Below are 27,071 nucleotides of genomic sequence, written 5' to 3'. Positions count from 1 at the left end.
GGTACATTATTTGTAGTTTCTAATGAACTTCTGAGATCCATTACAGGACTAGGAGTATCTTCTCGAATTAATTCTGTATTTATTTTGTTAGGAGATTGAAATATACTTTTGGGTACATTGTTTGTGGTTTCTAATAAACTTCCGAGCTCCATTACAGGACTAGGAGTTTCTTCTCGTGTTATCTTGGACAAAGATTCTGTTGAACTCATTATAGAAGTATCCTTACTTGATAAATTATGAAGTGTTTTATTAGAATGTATGTTATTTTGCATTGTTTCTACTTGACTAAGAGCCTCTAATAAATATTCATCACTGGGGCTTGAAGAATTTAATTCAGCATGTATATCATTAAGATTATTTATAGCACATTCAGATGCAGTAATGGTTTGAAGAACTTTTTTTTCTATCTTAGATGTAGAACTATTTTTAACTATTAAGGACACATTACAATCAGTAATTCTACTAGGTGTGTCTGTTCTAAAAGATGTTGAAGTATTGATCTGAAAAGATTAAATAAATTAAGTAATTGGATTACTGAAATAATAAAACATACAATCTTACTGTATCAGACAATTTTGATAAGGAAAGCCCATCATTTTGAATTGTTTTATGTACAGAAGTGCTATCAGCTGCTAGAAATATAAACATTGCAGAAATAAAAATACATTTAAATTATAATTTATATTTATGCATTATCAACTTTTTTCAATAATTACTTATTAACTTTTTATCATTTGTAATTGCATTAGATTCTCCATTTATGAAATAATTGGCTTGAACTTCACCAAACATCAATAAAGCATTTTCTTCAAGAAAATAAGCAACATCTTTCCTTAAGTTTTTTCTAAAAATGTATTGATACCAAATGTAGAAAATATTTATATCAAACTGTAGGCACAAAGTATAAATTATCAACATAAATTTTTAGGTTTTTCTTATTAAGTTTTGTTTTATTTAAACTTCCTTTATCTAGTAGAACAACACCATCAGAATCACATTGAACAACAGCATGGTGCATCGATACTGACTAATAAATATGAAATGATATAACAATATTAGTTTGAACAAATACATAATTTGTCAATTACCACTAGGTTGAAGGGCATTTTAAATAAAACTTTAAGGAATTTAAAATGAATGTCTATAATGGTAAAAAACCTGTTTTATTTCCAACAAACTGAATTCTACTGATTTATCTAATTGCAACAAATATATTTTGAAAATGAGTTTGGTTTCTTCATTATTTTGTTTTATTTAAATCCTACTTAAAAATAATTTTTAAATATACTTTGATATTAACTAAAAATAATTTGTAAGTTTTATAAAGAGTTTCATTTATAAAAATATTTATGTTTTTAAATATTAATATTATTTACATTTTTCAAAAAAATAAATGAAAAGTTCTTGAGATCTAAAATAAAAACACATTTTAAGATTTCAAATCTATTATCGATTCAAAGTCTATTAAATGCTTAATTTTAACACTTAAGGATTAAAAATATAATAAATAATTCCTCATAATTTGATCTTAATAAAATTTAAAAACAAAGTTTAACATAAAGCCATCTCATGATCATTCTAATAAATTATGGATTAGAATTATCAAATATCCCAAAAAACAAACAAGTGGTAATTGACCAAAATTCAAAACAAGATTATTCTTACCGGGTGTTCAATGTATATATCATTTAAGGGATGTCGTCCAATTGTATTATCACCATCTTTTAATAGGTAACGTCCATTATCAACCATATCATTTAAGACAATGCATCCATACTAATCAAAAGTAAAAATAGGTGAATTTAAAATAAACAAGTTGTTATTTACCATAGAAAGAATTATATTATACATACATTTAAAATTCATCTATACTTAAACTATTTAAAACTGGTAAGTAAGTAATTAGACTAATATATTTAGTTTTTTTTTTCAAACATATTAATAAATATTAAAAAATATTAACAATTCTAATGAATTATAATATTGTAAGTATTAGGAACTGGTTAAAATAATATAAAAATATGGTATTAATAAATTAACTTCTTTATTTTTTTTTTCAATTGAAAATTATAGAAACTAGAAATTGTACAATCTGTATATATTATAGTAAAATGGGTAAATAAACTTATAACGTTACGCTAAATGTAGCAGCATGAAAGAGGGAATTGCATTGACAATACTTCCAAATATGAACTCAATTTACTACTTACAAAAAAAGTATTGTACAATATGCTTCCACCTCACTATCCCACCATTAAATATAATTAAAATATAGGTATAGGTATGTGGTACTTACATCATTAATTTTTTCTTGTCCGTTGTCCAGTTGGATATCAGTACTTACAATGGCTTGTGTGGATATCCAATCGGAATCCACGTCTGTGTCCATAGTTGTTGCTGTATTAAAATTGTTATTTTTTTGATTAAAAAATTTTGAAGGGTAAAAACGGTTTAGATGCAAGTCCTGTAAGTTAGGTATCCAGTAACTTTCATTACACAAAACATTTCACAGACTTGCAATTATTACGAACTATTAGTTGCTATTGCCAAACAACTGTACATTAAATTCATCAGCATATTGTATACAGACTACAGTGTGTCAATGTTTATTAATTTATTAAAATCATTTTTTTAAATAAATAAATAAAAACTAAGCACTAAAACTAAACCCACAACGTCAAGTGATAATATTATTATGACTTTTGTTTTGATTGTAAATCCGCGGTTTAAATGTTAGATAGAGCATCATGATAAGCAGCCGTTCATTTCGTTAAAAAATAATTTAAAAATTTGAGAGAAATATATATTACAGCGCCATCTAGGTTTATAATTATATTGTTTTTGACATTTTCTACAATTTTTTGATCTTGACGATACCTATGATTTAAAACTAATAATCGTAAACAATAAACATTTTAAAAAAATGTCTCAACGTATCTATATAATATCTAATTAATAATAATAATTACAATTTTTTTAATACCTAAACATTAATTTTAAATTTTAAAACAATAACATTGTATGATATTATATATTAAGTAGATATTTAAAAATTGAGTTTTTGATTAAAAATATTAACAATTTTTCAGTTTTTTATTTTATTTTAAATGCCATTATAAAAGTATTGTGGATCCAACTTGAATGTACCTAATATACTAAAATACTGTTTACATAAAACATTCATTCTTCAATTTATTATCTTTTATCATATTTTATTTATGTTTTAGTTTGTTTATAATATTTTTGATTTTTAAAACAGTTTTTGTTTTAGGTTCGTCAGTCTGGCACCCCGAGAGTAAAATATTAATTTTTTTTTTAATTAGTTACCAATTTGTAATAACTTCTAAACGCAAAATCAGAATTTGTAACCAAAGTCTTAACCTTCATTTTAGTATCTTCTTTTTCAAATGCTGGGCTGTTGTAAACCTGGTACCCCGAATTCAAAATTTCAACTTCAATCAAACTATATAAATGGTATGTAATTTGTCATTTTTACTTATCTATCAAATTCAATATTAATTTCCTTAAGTTAATCAGTTTTATATGCATATGTGCGTGTTTAAAAGTTTAAAAATATTACTAAAAAAACTTAACACATAAAATAATACTTATTATTCTAGTATTTTAGACATGTCAAATATTAATTTTAATACCATAATTATATTATTACTCTTATTTTTGATTAAATTAAATTTTAATGATCAATCAGTTTTGTTTTGATATTTTCCACTTAAATTATAAAATGTGGGATACCTACATCAGTGACTATTTTTATTAGGTATAACTCTCCAAATATATTCTTTCTGATATTGATTTCTAAATCTGACTTTAATGTCATTTTCCCAAATGTTTCAAAGCAATCCACTGCAGATGATTCATCACTTAAATTAAAAACCAATTTATCGTAATGAACCTCCTTCCTACGCACCATTATTATATGTGATGGTTTGCTTGGGAATTTCAAAAATATTACGTAAAATTGCCTATACAATATTCCTTCAAAACTAAATTTTTAAATTTAATAAAATACAGAATGTGTTTGTTATTTAAAGATAAAAAAAATGTTGTGTTATTTGTTCCTACATTTTATTCTAAAAAACCCAAAAATGTATTATGTTGAGTAAATTGTTTAATTTTTATTAATATTAAAATAGTTTCAAATTGCCTATATTTAAGTTCACAATAATTATTCAAATAAGCAGACATTCATAAAAATTAGGTATCTACTAAATACTGATGATATTGATTATTGAAATAGAAGTAAGATATTAGAAGAAATACATTGTAAATATGGCCAACCGTTGGTGATGTAGCTAAATTATTTGGATTTAACTTTTACATATTTAAACAATAGTAGTATTAAAAGTGTATGTTTTATAATCATTAGATGTTTTATTTACGATTTGAATTTGGATAAAAATGGGTTGAAAATACAGTTTTTAGGTTTAAATAATAGGCTGTATAACTTTGAATTACAAAATATAGTGTTCATTTTTTCCAACTTGATAACCTTAAAGAAATCACGGAGTCGATTCTACTTTGTAGACAATTCAACATGATCTGCATATCTAAACAGTCAAATGTGTTGACTAAGAACAAAACATATTAAACAATATTTATGCGTCGAACTGTTTATAATTTAACCATTTCAAACCGCTGTTTACGCTCTTCTATATGATCTATTTAATAGTATAGGTAGACGTAGTTTGAGACAAATTATGCAATCACACTAAAATTGATACGAATCTTCTTCGATTGGACTATCACATAGTAATGCATTATAAAATAATTTTCTACGTGTATACATATTATATAAATAGGATAATAATAATAATATGAATTATATAGTAAATTTTTCGTCTTGACCATCGAACAACCGGTCGCCTGGTGTTTTCACTTTCGCGCTCGCGGCTTATAGGTGAAAGGTGTTCGTCATCCGTGTCGGGCTTATTCCTGCACCACCACAACAACCACCACCACCACCACCACCGCCACCACCGCCATCACTACCTCCACCACTGACGTCACCACCTTACCCACGTGAAGATCACTACGACGGCGGCGGCGATGACTCAGGGTGGGAGTAGAGGAACACGTGACGACCGCGACGACTGACCGAACTGAGTTTGCAGAAGCGTTCGGGTGTCCGGTACGCAACCATCGAAAAGATGGCAAAAACAGCATCAGCGATGTCGGCGGTGGTGACGGTAGTGGCGTTGGCGGTTACGTGTTGTTTCGTGTTAGCGGCCGGTCAAGATTCGGACGCGGCAGCGATGATGTTCTCCGATGACATGTCTATGGGGCCGGACGAGCTGACCGCTCGGCCGCCGCCTCTGTCGCCGTCGTCCCCGGACATGTCGCCGGCCGATCACACGTCAACCGGCAAGTCGGGAGCCACCAACATACAGAAAGTGTACAGGACGACCAAGGCGGTGGACGCGATGTCGGCCATGGTGATGATGATGGCCGCGGCGACGGGCACGGACGCGGCAAAGGCGACGGGCACGGACGCGGCAAAGGCGACTGGCACGGTCGCGGCGAGGACGGCGGTCAACGACACAGCGACCAACGGCGTGCCCAACACTTCCGACCTGGAGTGGCTGTTGAACGTGTACAACCCGCACCGGTGGAACCCACTCCAACTTCCAGCCGCGTCTAAGCTGTCCGTCGAGTGCCGGGACGTCATGAAGACTTACCTGGAAGCGCTGAGCCGGGGATCGTTTTGGGCGGCTAAAAGTGAGTGTCGCATCAGACATCGAATCGTATTACCTATTATATATTTACACGCGCGACTTGTGATAACGCGAAAACACGCCAAGACCGCCGTGGTTACCGGCACATACCTTATTATCCCGAGGATCGCCTATTTGCTCAGAGCAGGACGTTACCACGTCTGATATTATCTTATATTGTTGTACGTATAGTAATAGTAGTAGTAGAGGTGATTTTTAAGATCAATAAGTGTTTAGTATTTTGGTATTTAGTACATCTTGTGATATGATGTATTACGTTGTTGCCTCAGTTCAAAATTGCAACAACTCAAAAAAAAAAAAAAATAAATAAAAAGAAGTTATTTACGCGCGATATTATTTGGCAGGTATATTTGCTCAAAAACGAGGATATGGTTAAATTTTGGCTTTATAATTACAAGTGTATTCCAAATTTGGGTTTTCAATCTCAAAAAATAAATATAACTGATACATAGTAATTAACTAGTTATAAAATATTACTTTAAATGTGATTTTATTTAAGTTGTTAAAGATTTGAACCCAATTATCGATGTAATAAGACGAAATCATGGAATCACGGAAACATTATTGAAATATAATATTATGATATTTAAATTACCAAAAGATCATTAAGCTTTGGTTAGAATAAAACCAAATATGGCTGTAATTTGTTTAGGTAGTATGACGACGCGGTCTAAATGTTTCATAAATGCATAACAATAAATTTTCGTGTCGGGAAAAATGTGTAGAAAGATGTTATCCGTTTATTTCCTCTTCTTTATGCACAGTAAATTTAACACTACTAGAGCTATATAAACATAACTTACCGTAGATAAATTTCACGATTTACTTCATTCTCGAAGTGTCTTATACTTAGAATAGGTACATCTAAGATAAACTATAATATGTTGTTCGTTATTTCAATGTTCATAATTGTTAAACTTACTAAAAACACAAATTACGATGAGAAGTGTTTACTGTCTACTCATTAATAACAAAATTCGTGTAACGTTTAGGTATGTAGTGCGTATAATATTATGCGTACCTATTATTACAACTATCAAAAGTTTAAGTGATTTTTACAATTTTAACATTTTACCGTAATATTTAAACAATCACGTATTTTTTCAACAAACTATTCTTGCGGAGCTATTTTTTTTTTTATGCATAAGAACTTGTGTATGTTTTAGTAAAAGTCTTATTGACGTTATAATCACTGCAATTGTTTTATTAAGTAGAATACATCTTCACCCTGTAACAAACAAATTTTTTCGTTTCTTAATAATTGTATTGGCAATACAACTGCCAATTTATGAATAAAATTGCATGTTACGAGAAAGTTTGGACACTTATCGTCTGTAACCGTATTAATATATAAGTAAATATTAAACATTTACATAATATCTCAAGGCTCAATGGTTTGTTACGGAAATTTGAAATGGCCTATTTCTATTATCTACATAGAAATATCGTGTTATTCAAAGTGTGTATATAGGTACCACCGTATTGTGTAAATTCGTTTTATACATTTTATTATTCAATAGATATTCACGTTATATTTCTCTCATTTTTAGTCACATCAAAAATTATTATTAATCATTTTAATTGATCTTAGTTGATAACGAAAAGACATTTAGGTTATTTTAATGATTTCATAAAACAATATTGAAATCGTTTTGATTCGCAAATGTTTTATGCATCTAAAGCTAGTCAATTATACATACATAAAAAATTGTAATTCGTATTGAAATACTTTGGAATTCTCCATATTTAAACAAATCATATGGTGAACAGTTATGTTTATTAACAAATATTTACAACTTGATAATATAATTTCTTTACATAATTTACATAATAATAGGCACATACTTGAAAATATTTTCACTATCTTATTACATGTATAAAACACTTGACTTGATATGTGGATTTAGTATACCTACTTAAACATAGTAGTTACCTATACTATAGTCAAAATTTATACTTGTACACGGTCCTTCAAATATAATGCCAATGTCAATAAAATATTTCGTTCACATTTAAATGGCTCAATTTTTCATATACTCCAAGCTTAATTACTTATTATAAACACATACTTGTACCATATATAGGTTTATAAATACATGTAAAAAAGTGTTAAGTAAAATTTATTACGTGTGCAGGAGAATTTGATGTACCCCATAAATATATGATATATTAAATAAACCTCAAAGTATGTATATTCAAACCTAAGAAGAAAGTAAAACTATGTAAAGACAATAATGTATACATTTATGACGCCCTGAATAAATGCGAAAAAACCAGTCGGACTACCTTGAACGAGAAACTCTGTGTTCAACGGTACTTTCCATTGAATCTTGTGATGCTAATAATTGTGTGTCAGTAATAAAAACAATTAAAAATACCAATTTTCTAAACTTCCGATTTATGTTTGTCAACATTTTTTTAGTTGATTTACTTTTGTTTTATTATAACCTTTTGTACATATTATGTACAATAATGAGAATCGTATATTGTTAACAATGTTAAAATTGAAAATATCCCGAAGAAAGTTCATTAAAATTTTTTTAAATGGTCAATTATTGCATTACGTTGCGTTGTACAAATTAGAGTAATAAGTGAGTGGTACATAGTTTAAAAAAATGTTAATTATAAACAGTGGTTACATAAATGAAAGAAAATTATTTCAAGTTAAACGAATCAATCGTGCAGTGTTAATTAATACGAAGACAGAGAAAATGAACAAATTAATTTTGCTATTATGTTTATTAAAATTTTTTTAAATTTTTTTAAATTTGCTTGATCAAACTTTTGATTTATTTTCATCAGATAATTTGGTAGAGTTTGAATGCGGCTCATAAAAACTTTCTAAACTGATTTCGGAAATGATTTAAAAGACTACGAGAGAACTCACGTTTTCAAACAACACTAAATGGCCATAACATATTTATTTTATATACTCGAATGAGTGCGGTTTTCTGGTGACAGTTATGCCTTAAGATATGTTATTTAAACTGTGGTCAACATTTGTTTGTTTGTCTAATATATATATATATATGTGTGTGTGTGTGTGTGTGTGTTTATATGTTTGTTTTGAATTAAGAGAAACCGCATGATTTATTTCTTCTCCAATTTCAATAGAACGTGCTATAAAATAAAAATAATATACATTGTATACTAAGAAAATATTTTAACGACGAACAATGCATGTAATTTAATAATATGTGTGTAATGTGTATATATTAATAATCGTTAATGATATTGAATTGATTAACTATTTTTTTTTTAAAGGAATTTTAAAAACAATTTAAAGCAAATAATACATCGACTGTCAAAAAATGACTGTTTATAATATATTTCAAAATCTATATCAATTAAAAAAAAATATTTATGCACATAACATAGATAAATACATTACATAATAAAATCTTATTACTAGTACCTATATATTATTTTATGATTACAAAATTCTACCTGGACTAGGTATTAAAGAAACTGAGCAGTTTTATAATTTTGATCAGATTGCCTAGATGCCCAGATGACCTAGAGGCATTTGAAATAAATTTAAATAAAAATATGAAATTTGTAATTAAACACCAGTGATGATTAATAAATTTCTTAAATAAAATTCAATAGAAATCTATTGTTTTTTTAAGTTCCAAAATTATTATTAAATCACACCGAAAATGCAAAGAACGTACCTACGTAGTGTATAATTTGTATAGCTTTATAGCTATATAGATAAATTTCATATTTATAATCATTCGCTTCAGAGCTTCGAAAAATTGCTAAGAATGTTTTCATGGTCCGGAGGTGTATATAATAATTTCGATTTTCTTGTCGTCTTAGCCATGTAGCAAAAAAAATTTAAAAATATTCATATTATAAAGTAGGTACAAAGTACATACAGACGAAAGCCCAAAATGCATGTTGTCAAAAACTATTAAGATTCAACTAGAAACATTTGTGAGATGCGATGTAATCATCGTCTAACAAAATCCATAATAATACAAAATTTGTTATTGAATTAATGTAATCAATACAAGTTATAACTACTACTACTACTACTACTAATACTAATAATAATAATAATTTATGAATAATAGTCACACTATGTAATAACAATCGCCACATCGATAATAATATATGTACATTTCTAATCCCCGTATAGTATAGTGGCTGTTTAAACGTTATATTATTATTGCAACTCGAATGGAAAGTATAAATCATAATCGGCGTTCATCACTTTCACGGGGGCTTGATGCAATCGTCAATATTATTCGTTACACGTCCGAAAACGCTGTCCAATAGGTATAATATAATAATAATAATATTATACACATACGTTAAAAGAGGCATCCGTAAAATATTAGGAATAAAATTATCATAATATTGAATACGAAAATGCTGTGTTTTTGCTATTCTGGCGTCAGCACAATATTCGGTGACCTGACAATCAATCGTACTGTGAAATAATAATAAATATCAATTTAATGCAATAATATAATATTATTATAATAATAATACGTCTAGTAAACGAAATAGTCGCTGGTCGTCAGTTGTTTATTATATAATACTACTATATAGTATGTACACTATGATAGGTACGACCAGCGTGTTTCATCGTTCGGATATCGATGCAGAACCACGAGTACGCATGTTACGAGTATAGATAATAACAATTATTTTTGTCGGGTAAGAAACGGTTATCAATCCTTATAATAACATCATATTATTATTTTATTATTAACTACCTCTAACCACTCGTTTTTTCGTCAGTTTATTCTCGTCAATGTTTAGTTATTATCTATGAACAAAATTTCAAAAAAACCAAACGCCGTGTCTAGTTTTGAAACGAGAAACCGACGAGGATGTGGCGACTGTCCGATGAAAGCGTTGCTAGGAATATTATTTTAGATTAACATTTTACTATAAAAATAACCAAGTCCGACGACTCTTCTCCAGAACCGGTTTGCAGAGTGATTCATAATCCATAAACATTATTTTTAATTGAATTCGGCTACATTCGAGCTACACGAATGAAATAAATGCGTTGATGTTTTTAGTGTCTCCTCGACGATGCGATGATAATAATTTATAATTAATAATAATAAAATCGTATTCACAAAATTTTTAATTATTCATAGTACTGTGAGTTGAATTTTTTTTTTAAATTTCGTTACTTTCTTCTGCAGTTTTGCAATTTCTATAGATAAGATAATTGACATTATTAATTTACCGTAAATTATCATTAAAAACGTATTATTTATTTCATTATACCTTCACGGGTTTATGAGAATATCTTTAAACACGTTTTCAAAAATTGAATTTATTATGTAAATCTTGCAAAATCGAAAAAGAAAAACTAATTGGTAATACCTGATTTTAAAATACGAATTATCTTGAATTTTGACTGAAAATGATTTATATTTCAATATTATGGAAATGGAGCGCGAACATTTTATTAGTAATAATAGGCTACTGTTCTAATGTTGCACCTACAGAGGTATAAAATTAAGAATTATAGTGACCTTATAAAAAATCGAATAAAATCATGGATAATAATTGCTGTCAAAGTTATCCTCGATATCACAGTGAAGCAAGTAACAAATATTATTAATATTTATTAAACTTCATTGAAATTTTAAGAAAGTAAATAAAGGCCTTAGTAAAGTAGATATATACCTTTTTTAGTTAACGGGACGCGTGCAGACCGTGAAACTATAATTGTATGACTTGCTCGCGTTGTCGTGCGATAGCGAATGTTTTTTGACGATGTCCGTTTTAAGATCTGTCGGAAAGTAAAATATGACGTCAATCGATCTATGTGAGGTTCACACAATACGGATATCCGATAGATATCTGGTGGAGATTACTCGTAGACAAGCACGAGATATTATATCGACGATGAAACAGAATATAAGCGCGTTCGTATCTATATATGTATATTATAAGCGAGTAATACTGACTATTAAATTATTATTACTATTTCCGGTATGCGGAATCATTATGTATATACTGTGTATATATTTTGTTTTATTATTGTTATTAGTATATAATACGCGAATCAAATGCGCGGTGGAAATTTTGTTGGTGATATTATAAAGAGTGAGAAAAAAAAATATGGAAAAAAATGTACACCGTTGATAATTTGTCGATTTGACACACCGATATCACCGTGCACTTGTAATATTAACACGTGTATATAGACAATCATTAGCGCATTATCGAAATGTATAAGATCGCAAGAAACGGTAAAGTCACGCGGCTTTCTATGAGTGGTCCGCGAACCTCCGCGCCCGTTTTCTGTATACGATAAATTTTTTCTTCGCTGAAAAACATTTTTAGACGATTTATTATTATTTTACGAACATGAGGAAAAATTAATTTAATAAATCACTTTACGCGTTCGCGGTGTTATTGTCATTTGTTATTATTTTGGTTTTTTACACACGTGTAGATCGAGTGTTGTTCGTAGAAGCTGTCTCCTCATAACACTGCTTTTAAATACCCGTAAAATGCGTACGTTATAATATCGTGTCAAGTGTCAACTGATATATAATATACTATTATAATAATATAATACCACATAGACATCGAGTGACGTGCTATTAAAGTGCTAGTTATTGGCTACATATCTTTTTTGACTGCAGTGTACGAATAATGAGGAAATGCCGTTGTCACTAATATATTATGTAGGTATTATACATCGGCACTTACGCGTTGTATAAACGGCATTATACATTATAATGTTACTAAAGTTGTGTGTAGACTAAAATTGGTAGGTAGTCTTTAGTAGTTTACAATCATCTTCTGCCGAAAAACTTATAAGTAAGGGATAATCATCGTATACACATTAAAAACAATTTTGAATAATTTTGATATGATACGAAATTATAGAAAATATGTATTAAAAATAATAACGATTGAAACACAAAAAAAACCAAGTAGATTTGATATCTTAATCCCTCCCATCATGTTTACGAAACTGTATATATTATATAATATATACATACATTTAAAATAATAAATCTTTATAAATTAAATATATGAGGCAATATAATATATTAAATAATTAATAACGTCAGAAGCTCATTTGGTTCTGAAAAAGATTATAGGAGACTCGCCTTACACATTTTGTAGTCACGCTAATGAGTATTACTACTTAATGGCTACCGATTATAATATATTTTACCTACCTATAAGTATGTGTGCGTAGTGCGTACCTAATATAGTTTTGTGCTTCAAATATTACATAACGTTTGTTAGCATTTTGATGATTTTGAGAACTTATGCAAGTAGTAATATGACTCTTATATAAATATTTACATTTTAGTAGATTACCAACTATATTTCATTAACTTGACCTGCATTAGTATACTATTAATAATAAAGTTATGTATGATGCGTTTTCACTATAATTTATGGATTATTGTTCTAACTATATAGGTTTACTATGTCTCATAATTGTTACTCAATAAATGATTTCTACAAATTAAAATGCAATGCAATTAATATATCTAACTTATAATAAATTATAAGTAATATATTTATGACGCGATTCCAAGTGATTATCACGTTTTATTCCAAATATAAACATATTTATTAGGTTAATCGATAGTAGATATCTATTTAAGTTTCATTATCTTAGTGTACTAACTTACAGATTACACCAATCAAATAATTTGTAAGTTATTTGTTACCTAATTATAATTATGTGAAAATTCAAAACATAATAATAAAATTTTATAAGAGGTTGAAGGTATATAACAGCATTTTTCAACTAGTTGTTTATTTTAATTTTAAAATACTACGACGCACAAACAGCATCATCTCTGAACTAAAAAAATCTTAATAATCAATAATAAATCCTCAACTTGACGTTTTTCAAAATATATTTCTAAACTGGTAATATTCTAGAAAAAATATTTTAGTTGCCTTCTTGACTACATAGTATATCATCGATTAATTCTGGATTCTACAAACAATTTTTTAATATATGTGTCTACTAATCATTAAGTTTATAAAGACTTGATGGTTTAAAAAATTATTTTTGTATCTGTCATTTCTTTTGACACCCATCACGGACATTCAAAATATTTTCAAAGCCTGTGATAAACCAATTTAATCGCATTTGAATAATAATTAATATAACCACCATAATAACTTGTATCCACTCGATTTTATGAAAATATATAGAAACAAAAATAAAATATATTATTTTTTTTAATTAAAAAAAGAATTATTTTTATGTCCAAGAAAATACAAACATACCATACCGTATAATATGTATAATATATACATGTAATATAAAATTTTAATTTTCAAATTTCTGTCATTATATTTATTTTAAGTTAAAGAAAGGCCATATAAAATATTATTCATTTAAAATTTAATAAAAAAAATTGTTGGAAAGTGTTTTATGAATCATATAAGTTTACTAATTAAATAATAATAGTCATAGTACATTCTGCAATTTATTGTAAACATAGCATGTGAGAAAAAAGAAAGTGTTTTTTTTTCTCCGTAAAAGATGTTTGTTATTTGTTCAAGTCCAGAAAAAATTAGCCACTCCACGTTTATATTACAACGACTCTCGTAATCGTCGAAGTTTCACCATAGAGCAACGTAAATATTTTTTCTATTTTTTAAATGAATTTTGTTCTCAATAACAACTGTACCATTTTTGATATCATCGAACATGAAAATTACTAATATTCTATATTTATTAGACACAAAATTTATTTTTAACAAGTAGACGATAACTTCTTCAATCGGGTAACCTTGAAAATAAATCGAAATTATCGCGGGGAAGCATACATGCTATGCTATTCATACATGACCAACCAAGGTCTCGATTTCTTGACCAGTTTAACCACTTTCACGATAGATCTAATAAGAGAAGGAAAAAAACTAAATGTGAAAAGAAAGTATTTGGGCCACCCAAATCCTGTATTATACTTCCGTTGGTTGACAAAAAAAAAAATTCGCAAATGCAAGAAAAAATTAATTTGATGAAAAATTCAGCAGGTTTTCAAATGAATAAAATCCCAATTTAATTGTTTCAATTCTTACAATGACAAGAAGTTAAATTTATTGTTTTGGATTATTTTAATATAATGTAGTTCTTTCATAGTTTGTACATCAGTTTAGTTAAGTACATCAATATTCAATAGTCAGCATATGTTTTCCAATTACAAAATTTTCCTCTTTAATATTTTGCTTTTATAACATATGTTTAAATTATATATATATTTAGAGCAAAATAATAACAGTACACTTTTTTTTTCAGTGGCCGACGCTAGTGGACGTTATTCGTCACAGCTGTTTTTCGGTAATGATTTTTGGTTGGGGTCTCATACTCTCTGCAAGGAATTACAGAACAAAGCGACCAATCAATATGTGCCGCCGTTTGAAGCTGAATTCTATGTTGCGAAATTGGCAATAAAATTACATGATCAATTAACCCCTAAAGTAAGTACCTGCAACTATGTCGTCTAATAATAATTAGCAATATATAATACAACATACGTATTACTATATTAGAATAATAAGATAGTGCAAGTTGTATCATACTTTGTAATATACCTATAGAATTTGTGCAGTTATTATGAGTTTATGATTTTAGGTAGGTACCTATATACCCATTAAATTATATAATAAGATTTGACATCTGACTAACGAGTAAAACCATAGACTAACAGTTTAATCCAAATGGTGTTATACACGCCATTTAGGTACATATTATTATATTGTTAACGCGTGTTGTATATTATTATTCATTATAATACGTTGGGGCAAACGATGATTTAGTAGGATGTGCTGTCACGGACATAAATGAAAAATTATAGTATGTATATATCATATATATATATATATATATATATATGTAAATAAAAACAAGAGTCATGTGATGATAATAGATAAAAATATTACAACACGATAGTTTATATAAAATATACAAAAATGTCAAAACTCAAAGGTCATAAGGCTGTAGGTTGTCAACATTTTCAAAATGATAAATTATCATTTATCAGAGAAAGCACAATAATTACGATAGTCAACTATTTGTTGATGATAATCTTAGTCTAATTTTATTTTAATAATAATATATAAACCAAGTAGCAAATGTACACAATTTCAAAAACTTGAGTTTTTTTTAAAAAAAATTTTACTGCATATAATTTTCATATTGAATATTTCACATTTCATTATTTTCAAACTCCATTTATGAGTTTTGTGTATTATAACATTCAGATTTTTATTTATTTATTTTCATTTTTATCGATACTAAAATTGATGGGCTAATGGCTAAGATTGTTTATTGATTTGCATAGATAAAGTTTTTTAAGTACATTATGCCCCGTCGTAATTAACTATTTAACTTATCATAAATATTTGGATAAAAAAAAAAATGTGGTATTAACGATGGATATAATGTACGAGTATATACATTTAAATAAAATATATAAAGGCGTTTCAATTACAAACAATTATTATAATGTCTCATAGAATATTTAATGCTTATTTAAAATTATATTATGGTAACAAAAAATATTTGTTTTTATAGACTAGATTGATTTCACTTGGTTTGTGTATGCCAAAAGATTGCAGTTCTACGGATGTGCAAAATATGGTTAATGTTACCAAGGATGATAGTGGATCTAATTATCGCAGTTATAGTGTGCTCAATGTTAGAATTGTTCCAGGTACATACAGGTTGTGGTCGGATATTAAATTTCAAATATTATTGTAAGTGAAGATAACTGGATTTTAAATTTAATATTCACTTGAAAAACATCTAATATTATTATATTCATTTCGAAAATATAGATTGTTATTCATAAATATTTGATATTATTTTTAATAGTTTGTTTTTCATGGGTTTCAGGTTTGTTGTTGGGATAGTATCTTTATTGACAGTGATAGGATCAGTATATGAAATGATATTAGAACGTCGAAAAGTAAGAGAATTAAAAAAAAGGCGTATAGATCAAGGTAACAATAATGAAAGTGATTCTAAAGTGGAATTTACATTGGACAAAATGCATGCTATTGAAAAGATGCATAATATGAAAGATTGCGGAAATGGTGGTGAAACGTTATCAGACCAAGACATGTTATTTAAAGGTAAAATATATAAATAAATTAACAAACATATAATATTTACTATAATAAATTACTAAAATATTACGTTTGTGATGAATTAAAAAATTAATATTTAAAATGAAAGTAATTGAATTATTTTTTTCTTACTTATTTGGAAATTTAATCAAGTTTTCGATCAATAAAACTATTACAGGTGTATTTGAAAAAAATGTAAATGCGTTTAAAGATTAGACTCACGACTAATGATTCCATAAGATATTAAAAACATTAAATAAATAACTATACCAGTTGTAATAAAGAATTAACACTGTTAAAATATTTTTAACTAAATATTCAGTTATGAATAATTTTACTGATTCAATAAATTGTCCTTCAAAATGATAATTAATATTCTATAAACATTTTTCCTATGCTTTGTTATTATTAATAATAAGCCAATTTAAAAGTTAATTTATTATTTTGTTCAATTTCGTTATTGTTTATTTTATTTGTTTGTTCATTTTTTGATAATTAATATTCGTTAGACTACTAGAAATGGTATACGAGTATACATTGAATCTATAAAAATATATCTGAAAACTGTGATTGAATTGTATTGAATATTTAAGACATGTTTAAGACTTATTGTTAAATCCAATAAGTTAAAGTTGACTGTATTTTTTCAGTAGATAGGCGCACTTATATTGTCTATCTTAAACCAAAACATTCCATTCGAACATATTCTTATTTCTTTGTATACAAATATATTATATCCATGTAAACTAAAAGATAATGTACCTACGATTATAATTTCTTATTTTTCTGCTGCTGCATTGTTTTTATTGTACTTAAATACTATGAGTTGGTACCTAATTTCATAAGTTAGGTTGCTGATTACATAAAAACTGTTTTCTACAGTTCTAGATAATCACTTTTTATCCTAACATATTTAATACACGATGGAAAATCTATTAATGCATAATTTGTGGTAAATAAAATATTTTCTGGTGTAGATTTTCAATTGTATTTACAAATGAAAATGCTTAACAATTCATATAATATAATCTATGCTTACATTATAGATTAAATTAATTTTTTTATAACTTTATATTTCATTACATTTTACATTCATGCTACATGACTTTGTTTTGTATAGTTAGTCGCAACGAACAAATTATATTGGCTTTTTCGGCTGTAAGTAATGGCCGAAAAATTTTACATTGCGGACCAGCGCCATCTGAATCGTTGACTTGTGTACACGGACTTCGATTTTTAAGTTTGGCGTGGGTTATAATGGTACACACGTATTTACAAGTGTTTTCAATCGCAGGTTAGTTCAACGTTTGTATAAATGCATAAATGATAAATGGATTTAAATGATGACATCGAAAACTAATGATTAACAATATATTATTATTTTGTTTTAATATGAACGTAGAAAACAAGACATTACGGACATTGACTGAGAGGAACTTTATGTTTCAAACAGTGAGCAACGCAACATTTTCAGTAGATACTTTCTTTTTTATCAGGTAAAATAAATAGCAATAATAAAAATTGCAATAATTTCTAATTTTACGTTGCCGACATATTTGTTTGTTCGCAGTGGTCTATTGGTTACTTATTTGTATTACAAGACGACCAACAAAAAAGATGGACCAGAAATAGCTGTATCTCGAACTCCGAAATGTAGTTCTTCTATTCTGAAAAATGATACGATTAAATTTTTAAAACTGCTGGGATATAGATTTATCAGGTAATTTTATAAAAATAACTAGTATAATAAGCAATAAATATATATATATTTTTTAATCAAATATCTATTTAATTACAATTTGGGGAGTAAATTTTAAATTTGAATGTTAATGTATCTCCAATTTGGTAAGATAACTATTGATTGATATAATTATTTATACCTATAATTAATATCTCATTTACTATTCTTATAATCTTAACATTCAATAACTAGTTAGTAATTAAAAGTTAATTTTTCTTCAGACAAGTAATAAATTATCATTTGATAGATAGATATCTTAATGCATTTATTTAGTTTTGAACGAACAAATCCAAACAACTTACGAGCACGTTTAAAAACACGATAAGACAATATTTTTATCCAAATGTATGTCCTTAACTTAATAAAATATAAATAAGTTTTATTTTATTTTATAATGTTTCAAAATTATATTACTATCTAAAATAATTTTCGTAATATAAATTGAATATATAATTACAATAAATTGTCCATGAAATGTAATGAGAAAAATAATATTTTACATTAAATTTGAGCTGAGACGATAATAATACCTAGGTATTATGAATACGAATAAAAAAAATCATGCGTTATGTCTCGATTAGCAGTTGGACTAGGTCGATTTACACTTAACGTCAATTTTCTATCATTGCACACACTAATTTCATAAAATTAATAAATCATTGCAATAACAAAATATGTGTTCAGCGCTAGGAATAAAAAACACTATTAATTAGACGTCTGACACAAATTGTATAATAATAATTATAGTTCAAATATTACTTAGATAGTGATAGTAAAGCTATAGTTAATAACATTGCGTTAAGATCGTATACGTTGCTGACCATGCTTTATGATTGTAATAATATTATACTGCAGGTACAGCTATTTAAAAATTGACTAATACACGAGCCTACCGACGGGAAATTATTACGTTTTTAGTACATAAACCCGAAATGTGTGTAACCAGCATATTGGTTATATTATATTATTATGTCGTAATACTCGTATAATGTCGTTAGATTTGATTTTATTGACCTACAGAAAATAAAATACCTACGATAAAATAATGATAGGAAATATTATCACATAAGCAGTAGGTAAGTCTGGATGTCTGATTACTATAATTTCGCGGTTATGTTAAAATTCGTTAGAAACAGTTGACCGTAAATAACACGAGATTTCAATGTTAAAATTAATCCGAATAATAGATGATGTGAGTGTACTTGCAGCAAACTTGGACGGTAACTCTTGTTAAATCGGAACAGTGTTTTGCAAGGACCTACTTTTACTTGAACGTCAATATGCAACGAGTTCAAGTGCGTTCAAGTTATTTTTGAGATTTTTTTCTATCTTTCTTATATCTCAACTAAACGTTATAATAAGATATTGCGTAAAAATGAATAAGTTTATAGTATGTGTAAGCTAGTTGATGTCACATAAGCAATTTACACACGTGTCTTCCGTTTATAGGCACAACACGCGCTATAGATAGATCGCAAAAACAAGAAAATTATTTATTCTCCTCTGATCGCCTTATTAATATTTAGGTTGTGTCTTAACGTGTATACAAATTGAATCAAAACTGTTTGTAGTTTTCTAGTTTGATAAAGGTTGCTCATTAGTGCACTCTATTAATTCAATATAAACGAATGCATTTCATTTTCAAAAACTTATTTTACATTTAATGATTTAAATAATTGCTTAAGTATAATAGCAGTAGATATTATAAGATTTCAAAACTAATATTTTATTACAATACGCGTTTCATAATAGTCATAAACTATGTATACAAAATCATTATATTATATAATTGAATATATACTATGAAGACAATCAGGAGTAACGAGTTTTCATTCAATTTTTTTACAAAAAATAAAACGCGTTTTGCTAAGTTTGTAATACCATTATGTCTCTCCCGTTCATCAACAGTTGTTCAAAAGAAAAAAAACTATTTGATAATTAAAGTTAATATTATAGTGAAAGCAGACAACATTTTAATCATATTTTGTGTACGTATAGTATTTTCGTGCGTTTAAACTGTTATAAAACATAATTAAACGTATATAATTTCTATTGTTATGAAGAAAAAACGATACTATCAACATATCTTTATTGAAAAGACTCACAGTTGTAATCACGGAGCGTTCATTAATATCGTGTATTCTGTGTGCAGCGAGTATCATAACAATATGTATAAACACATATAAATAAATTAAAAGTACTAACTGTAACACGTATTGGTATTATTCATAAAATAATGGTAAGTTTATGAATGAATGGTTTATAGCGTCATTCTGACTATGGTGGATACTTTTTTATTTTTTGCATAATATTGAGAATTTGGTCGACAAAAAAAAAATATATATATAATCATCTCCTTTTTTTCTGAGAATCCTCTTTTTACTTTTTAAGTATGAACAGTGACTCCACACAGTAACTTACTTTATGATACGATGATAAATCAGAATTGATAATAGTCGAAAACCATGATAGACAATTATGCCTGATAAGTACGCGACATTTAGAAATGTCAAAGACAAAATATGCTTCTGTATGATTAAGTATTTTTACGTAAGTGAAAAATTATCATCAAATTACAGAAATTTTTAAAGAAACTAGTTGCATAGCACTATAGCATGGTTATAAGTTTTAGTGTGTAATTTTGGGGTTTTTTTTTTGTTATTTTCTTTAGTCACAATAAATTGTCACATGCTTATTTTAAGTGGTCTTCCAGTGTTCGATTTTTATAATACACGTGTGAAAGTTTAGGACGACTTTCGTTTTTCATTCCGAAAAGCATACCAGATAAAAAGAGTAAATCATCATTTTTATTACATTGTCGTGGAGAAATAAATTATGAAATTAAAGTGGTCTTTATATTAATCGTTTTCCTATTTTCTTTTCTAATTAAAAATACAAATTAAAAAATATTTATTACTCTAAAATAGTTCTTACTAAGTAATAAATACTAATAATTACTGCACATAACTATTTTACATACTTTTAAGATTATCCATTTAAATTTTATTCTTAATACTTTTACCTACTTAACTTTTAATTTTATGTTAAATTCAGCAATGATGCTTCAGCTTCATTAACTTTTTTGAACATTAAATCTAGTTAAAATATAATATTACTGATTAGAGTGTTTTTAAATTAATTTGTAAGACCATCTAAAAATAGTTATTAGAATATAAAATATTCGTTTATTTGATTGTTTAAAATTTATTATTTTAACTATATTTAATAAACACGAAATAAATTAAATTCTAATCATGTTTATATACAAATTGTAATGTACTTACATACTAATTTTTTAGATTGACGCCAGCGTACATGGTCGTTCTTTTAATGGCGGAGGTGTCTAGCCGATGGCTTCGAAACATTTCCGTCTTTGAACCAGAGAACAACAACCACATAAGTTGCGCTAATTATTGGTGGAGAAATATGCTTTACATAAACAGCTTATATCCCAGAAGCGAAATGGTGATTATCTATTTATTATTTATCTATTCATTGGGCATTAGTCATTTCAAACATTTTACGTTTTTTACAGTGCATGTTGTGGAGTTGGTATATGTCCAACGACACGCAATTTTATGTTTTAGCAGTCATACTACTACTTGTTTCTGCCAGGTAAATAATTAATCATTGACCTTAAAATATGATTTTATTGTATTATGAACATATACAAAATATATATAATGGTCACAAAGGTACTATTGAATTAAAAATGCATTGTCAAATATTTGGCCCCAAAGAGAATTTCATAGTTACACAAAACATGAATGCATTACGACTAAACGTATACAAGAGACATTTTGTTTTTAGATAATTGAATAGAATTGAAATAAAATTGTAAAGTGTTGCTATACATAAGTCAATTATTATTATTTTTATTATAGACATTTTAAAGGAGCAGTTATTGGATTGGTGGCGTTCTTAATTGGATCATGGGTCGTCACAATATTTATTGCAGTACATTACAATTTTAGAGCAAGGTAAAAAGTTACAAAATATTCAATTTTAAGTTGTTTTATAAACATATAGCCAATACTGAAAGTTTGTTGATTTTATTCAGCTAATGTCGTTCAATAAATAATAAAACAAATTATTAAAAAAAAGAAATAATAAGTAAAAATAATTTATTAAATTATTATATTAAATGTGAAAATCATTTTTTACCTCTCTTTATAATATTTATAATAAAATAGAATTTTTTTTAAAGGATAGAGGAACCATTTGGATTATTTGATCAACTTTATGATAAACCATGGTCAAGACTTGGACCATATTTGTGCGGCATGTTCGCTGGATGGTTTTTGTTTGTTACTAAATGCAAATTAAAAATGTCTTTCGTAAGTATAAATTCATGGCTATAAAAACTTAAATATATTTCAAAATAAAACGTGTTTAGGTTCGTATCTTATCATAATGTGTCTTTTAATTTTTTTTTTATAAAAAAAGTTGTGAAATGGGTCACAATAGTTGCTGAGTCGTTAATATAGTTAAATTTAATTTGAAATTATTTTTATTGTTATCATATTTGCATTGAAAATTATAATCAATAACAGTAAAACAAATCAATTGTTTATTTCGGAAAATTGCCGAAGGCTTAATAATTACATTTTAATTAAAATATTTAACTTTGGATAACTGCATATAATTACCTACTTAGATAAATAATTATAACTTTAATCTAATTAAGGCATCAGTAAACAGCTACAGTTGTATTTAATTTTTCTTTTTTAAATAATGCATTTTATTTTTTAAATTAAGCCAATTATAAATAAAAATGTATAATATAATTGTATGTATGCTGTTTTTTAAGAATTTACTTTTACACTGATAGGGATATTATTTTTATGTTTAAAAGCTAGAATAACTTAAGCATATTATATTAATTAATAGTATATTATACTATTTTAGAAATTATAAAAGTATATAAATTAAATTTAATATTTATTTAGTTATCATTAAAATCAGTTCATATTTCAGTTGATTTAAAAACATTATAATGGTGTAACGTCTCAGTGAATAAATTAATATTAATTTTTATGTGTGTACGATTAGGTATGTTTTGAAAATCATAGTTTTTTTTTTGTTCAAATAAAACAAGTATAAGTAGTGATGTAATTATATAAAAATTATATAACATAATATATATCTATTAATTATAAATTATCCCATTTTCGGTATATTTTAACGATCGCTAAGTGAACATGCGTGAATAATTGAAAAGTAAGCCGATATAAACCATTCATCTATATTTATATATTATTTAGTTATTGGCATTTTTTCGAAATTTTAATATTAAATCGTTGTTTGTGTGTAAGAAAATAAATAAAAGAAAATTCAACATTAAAAATTGTGATAAAATTATACAATTACTTAAAAGTGTATAAAAAACAACTTTTAGTGTAAAATTTATAATCAATATAATATTTTTTAGTCAAAAGTTCAAAATATTGAATACTTGTCATGTTATCTATGTGTAATAAAATACATAAAATTGATTATTAATTTAATTGTTTATCATATTTAACTTATATAGTACATAACTTTGTGCCTCCAACACAATCTTATAAGAACTAAGGAGCTAAATTAAACAAACCAATTAAACGAAATAGTTAAATCTTGTAAACGTGTAATAATTATTATAGACAAATAATGATGGTTCGAATGAATAAAAGTGTTAAGTGATATTTTCCATAATTTTTTGGGGTAATACTGTAAATTGTAATAGATATAAACATTCGCTTTCGTTAATCTCGTATCCCTGAAAATAATGATTAATCTGACTAAATATTTTACTGTAATGACGTATATTACGTTATGAAAATTTGTATGATAAAAACGATTTTCAAAAAATTACCCTTATGTTTTTATCCACTCATCGACTTTTGAAATTTATTATTATCGTTTGCACACCTATATCATATGTCCATTGTCTATATTATTATAATATCGTTTCATAGTTAACGGTTGCCGTGGGCTGGTTCCTGTCGCTGTTCAGCTTGGCGTACCTGGTGTACGGACTTCACGTAGTGCACTTGGACCTAGCCGGTTCCGCCCTGTATGCATCCGTCGGTCATTCAGCTTGGGGTGCTGCGCTCGCTTGGATCGTGATCGCCTGCTGCACCGGTCACGGGGGTTGTGTCAACTCGGCGCTATCATGTCGCCTACTCCAACCTCTTAGCCGTCTGACGTACTGTGCCTATCTTGTCCATCCCATTATCATGACCATGACCAACTTCCAAATGGACGGCCCGTTGCACCTGCACAATCTGATCACGGTAAGTGCATTCAGCGGATACAATACTTATTGGCTATCGCTGTAACATATAACCTAGCAGCATTTTGAAGAATGTCTCACCGCATTGTTTACATCCACCTCCTCCTGAAATATAAGTGTTTAAATTTAACTATAATTTGACATAAAAAAAAAAAAAAGTATAACAATTTAAAATTTTCATTGTCTTAAAACCCCGTAACGAGTTTAATTTACTACGTTACAAACGGGTGGGTGATCAAATTTAAGAGTAAAATATTATATTTTTAAAATCCACTCTTACTAATAATGAAAACGCTTCAATCGTATTATCATATGTAGGTTAGATTTTTTCTTTTTCAAATCACAAGCATTTGTTTACCTATTATTACGACGACGTTGATAACAATCGTGTGTGTATACTTTCACTAATGTCACTAGATATTATTTAATTAGTGATTAACTTCGAACGTATAACTGTAGTAGGTACATTATAGTAATATTGCATAAAACAACATAAATACATAACTGCGGTATGTGCGTGTAATGCGGGCGATCAAAGAAAGTACAATGTTTCATGGTGAGCTGGAGAATAAGAGATTTATACATCGTTGAAGTAACAATCACGTGATTTTGCCTGAGAACACTAACGAACGGCCATTAATGAATTCTGAATAAAAACGGAAATAAAATTCTTTTAGATATCTCACAGGTGAGTCTTGGATGTAATTTTATTATACAGAATAGTTATGATTGTGATTTTGATTGTGTGAATGTGTGTATATGACGTGTGTGATGTTTATAGGTGCAGGTAAATTTAATTGCTATGACACATATATGATTTAGTATATAGAAAATAATAAAAGAAATTAGTATAGTATTATTGTTATTGTTTTTACGAAACATTCTTAGTGACAATTGATTTGTGTTTAATAATAATTATAGTTGTCATTATCAAACATATCTTATCAATAAAAATATAAATATTTTATTGCTAAAAATGTATATATGTACAAACGGAGAAAGTAACAATAATTCATTATTGCACATTAATTTATACAATAAATTGTTAAAAAACGTGAACCAAAACTATACAATACTGTAACGTAGCGCATTATTTATGACGCCTACGCCGAAAATTAAATTTTCTAAAAGTTATCATCCAAATCAGATAAATATATATCATGAATACATCGATAAGTTTTGTTGAATACATAAAATACTAACTGGTTATTGGGTGAGTCTCGTGCTGTTCTATTAAATAGTTTGATAAATGTATACATAGTGAATGGCAAAAACAGTTCATAATAGATTACCGTATATCGTTAGAGGTAATTTCGGAGACGGCGGAGGCGTGAAAAAAAATAATATGTGCGTAGGATGGCAATTTCAGTTTCTGATAATATGTAGCTGTTATATGCAGGTTGTGCCTCAAACGTCATTTACGATAGGCATAACTTACTTTTCACCCTTTCCACACTATACTCTATCGATTTGTTAGAAAATAGTTTATGTTTTTGTCATCTAACCGTTGACGACAAAACAAAAATGACTTTTTAATCGACCAATGTGTGTTTACTAATTGCTTATATTTTCCAGATGATATTGTACTTTGGCAACGCAGTAGCGTCTTTCTTGTTGTCTTTCTTTATTTCTCTCACATTTGAAGCACCCGTGGTGAACCTGCTCAAAATTATGTTGACGCCACCGCGGAGGAAGAAAACCTCGATGGAAAAAAACAGTTCCGAATTACAAGACTCGTAACACTGAAAACTGTTATAATAACAGTATAAAATTTGTCTAAAGATCTTTAAGTATAGTTTATATTAAATTATTTTCTAATATTAATAAAGATATTATAATGTAAATTATAAATATTTTCCAAAAAATTATTTAATGTTTATTTTTTACCACCCGAAACATTACTATAATGTATTGTTTCATAAGAATATGAATAAATTATTGCAAAATTCTATTCGATAAATCTTAGACTACACATTGACTCTACTTTGATGCTGTTACTTCGAAGTTACTGAAAATAAAGTTTTCAAACTATTACATATTTTCCACTCTTATAAGTTTGTCGTTAGTGATATTACAGCCATTAGAGTTAGAATAAATGAAGATATAATACAATTGAGAATTTCCTAGGGGCAATGATAATTTTGTCATCTAATGACTGTAGAATTAACAAATGTTTTTACAAATTACAAATAACATTTTTTGAATA

The 27,071-nt window shown here is 27.4% G+C and overlaps 2 protein-coding genes across 2 annotated transcripts in view; one reads left to right on the top strand and one right to left on the bottom strand.

The window, feature by feature from the left end:
• The window catches only part of LOC112596456 (protein PF14_0175-like), an 8,681-nt gene extending 6,007 nt beyond the window's left edge, over positions 1 to 2,674 (bottom strand). The window contains exons 1-6 of the mRNA XM_025342143.1: positions 2,297 to 2,674; positions 1,666 to 1,776; positions 932 to 1,027; positions 717 to 837; positions 562 to 632; positions 1 to 500 (exon numbers count right to left, since the gene is read on the bottom strand). The exon at positions 1 to 500 is cut by the window's left edge and continues 1,078 nt beyond it. Of these exons, the coding sequence (XP_025197928.1) occupies positions 1 to 500; positions 562 to 632; positions 717 to 837; positions 932 to 1,027; positions 1,666 to 1,776; positions 2,297 to 2,389 (992 nt within the window). The 5' untranslated portion in view covers positions 2,390 to 2,674. The remainder of the gene's footprint in view (positions 501 to 561; positions 633 to 716; positions 838 to 931; positions 1,028 to 1,665; positions 1,777 to 2,296) is intronic.
• Positions 2,675 to 5,124: 2,450 nt separating this feature from the next.
• Positions 5,125 to 26,668, top strand: LOC112596374 (nose resistant to fluoxetine protein 6-like). Its single transcript, XM_025342020.1, has 13 exons — positions 5,125 to 5,736; positions 15,019 to 15,200; positions 16,297 to 16,478; positions 16,618 to 16,856; positions 17,971 to 18,144; positions 18,253 to 18,346; positions 18,421 to 18,570; positions 21,891 to 22,056; positions 22,127 to 22,206; positions 22,476 to 22,571; positions 22,799 to 22,928; positions 24,549 to 24,866; positions 26,441 to 26,668. Exons 1-13 carry the CDS (start codon positions 5,169 to 5,171, stop codon positions 26,603 to 26,605), a joined length of 2,544 nt encoding a protein of 847 aa, XP_025197805.1. The 5' UTR covers positions 5,125 to 5,168; the 3' UTR covers positions 26,606 to 26,668.
• Positions 26,669 to 27,071: the final 403 nt, after the last annotated feature.

The sequence above is a fragment of the Melanaphis sacchari genome, unplaced genomic scaffold (genome assembly GCF_002803265.2).
Source record: "Melanaphis sacchari strain LSU unplaced genomic scaffold, SCAv2.0 Contig31_pilon_pilon, whole genome shotgun sequence".
Taxonomy (NCBI): domain Eukaryota; kingdom Metazoa; phylum Arthropoda; class Insecta; order Hemiptera; family Aphididae; genus Melanaphis; species Melanaphis sacchari.
The sequence above is the reverse complement of the archived record's forward strand: the minus strand, read 5'-3'. Positions and strand labels throughout refer to the sequence as shown.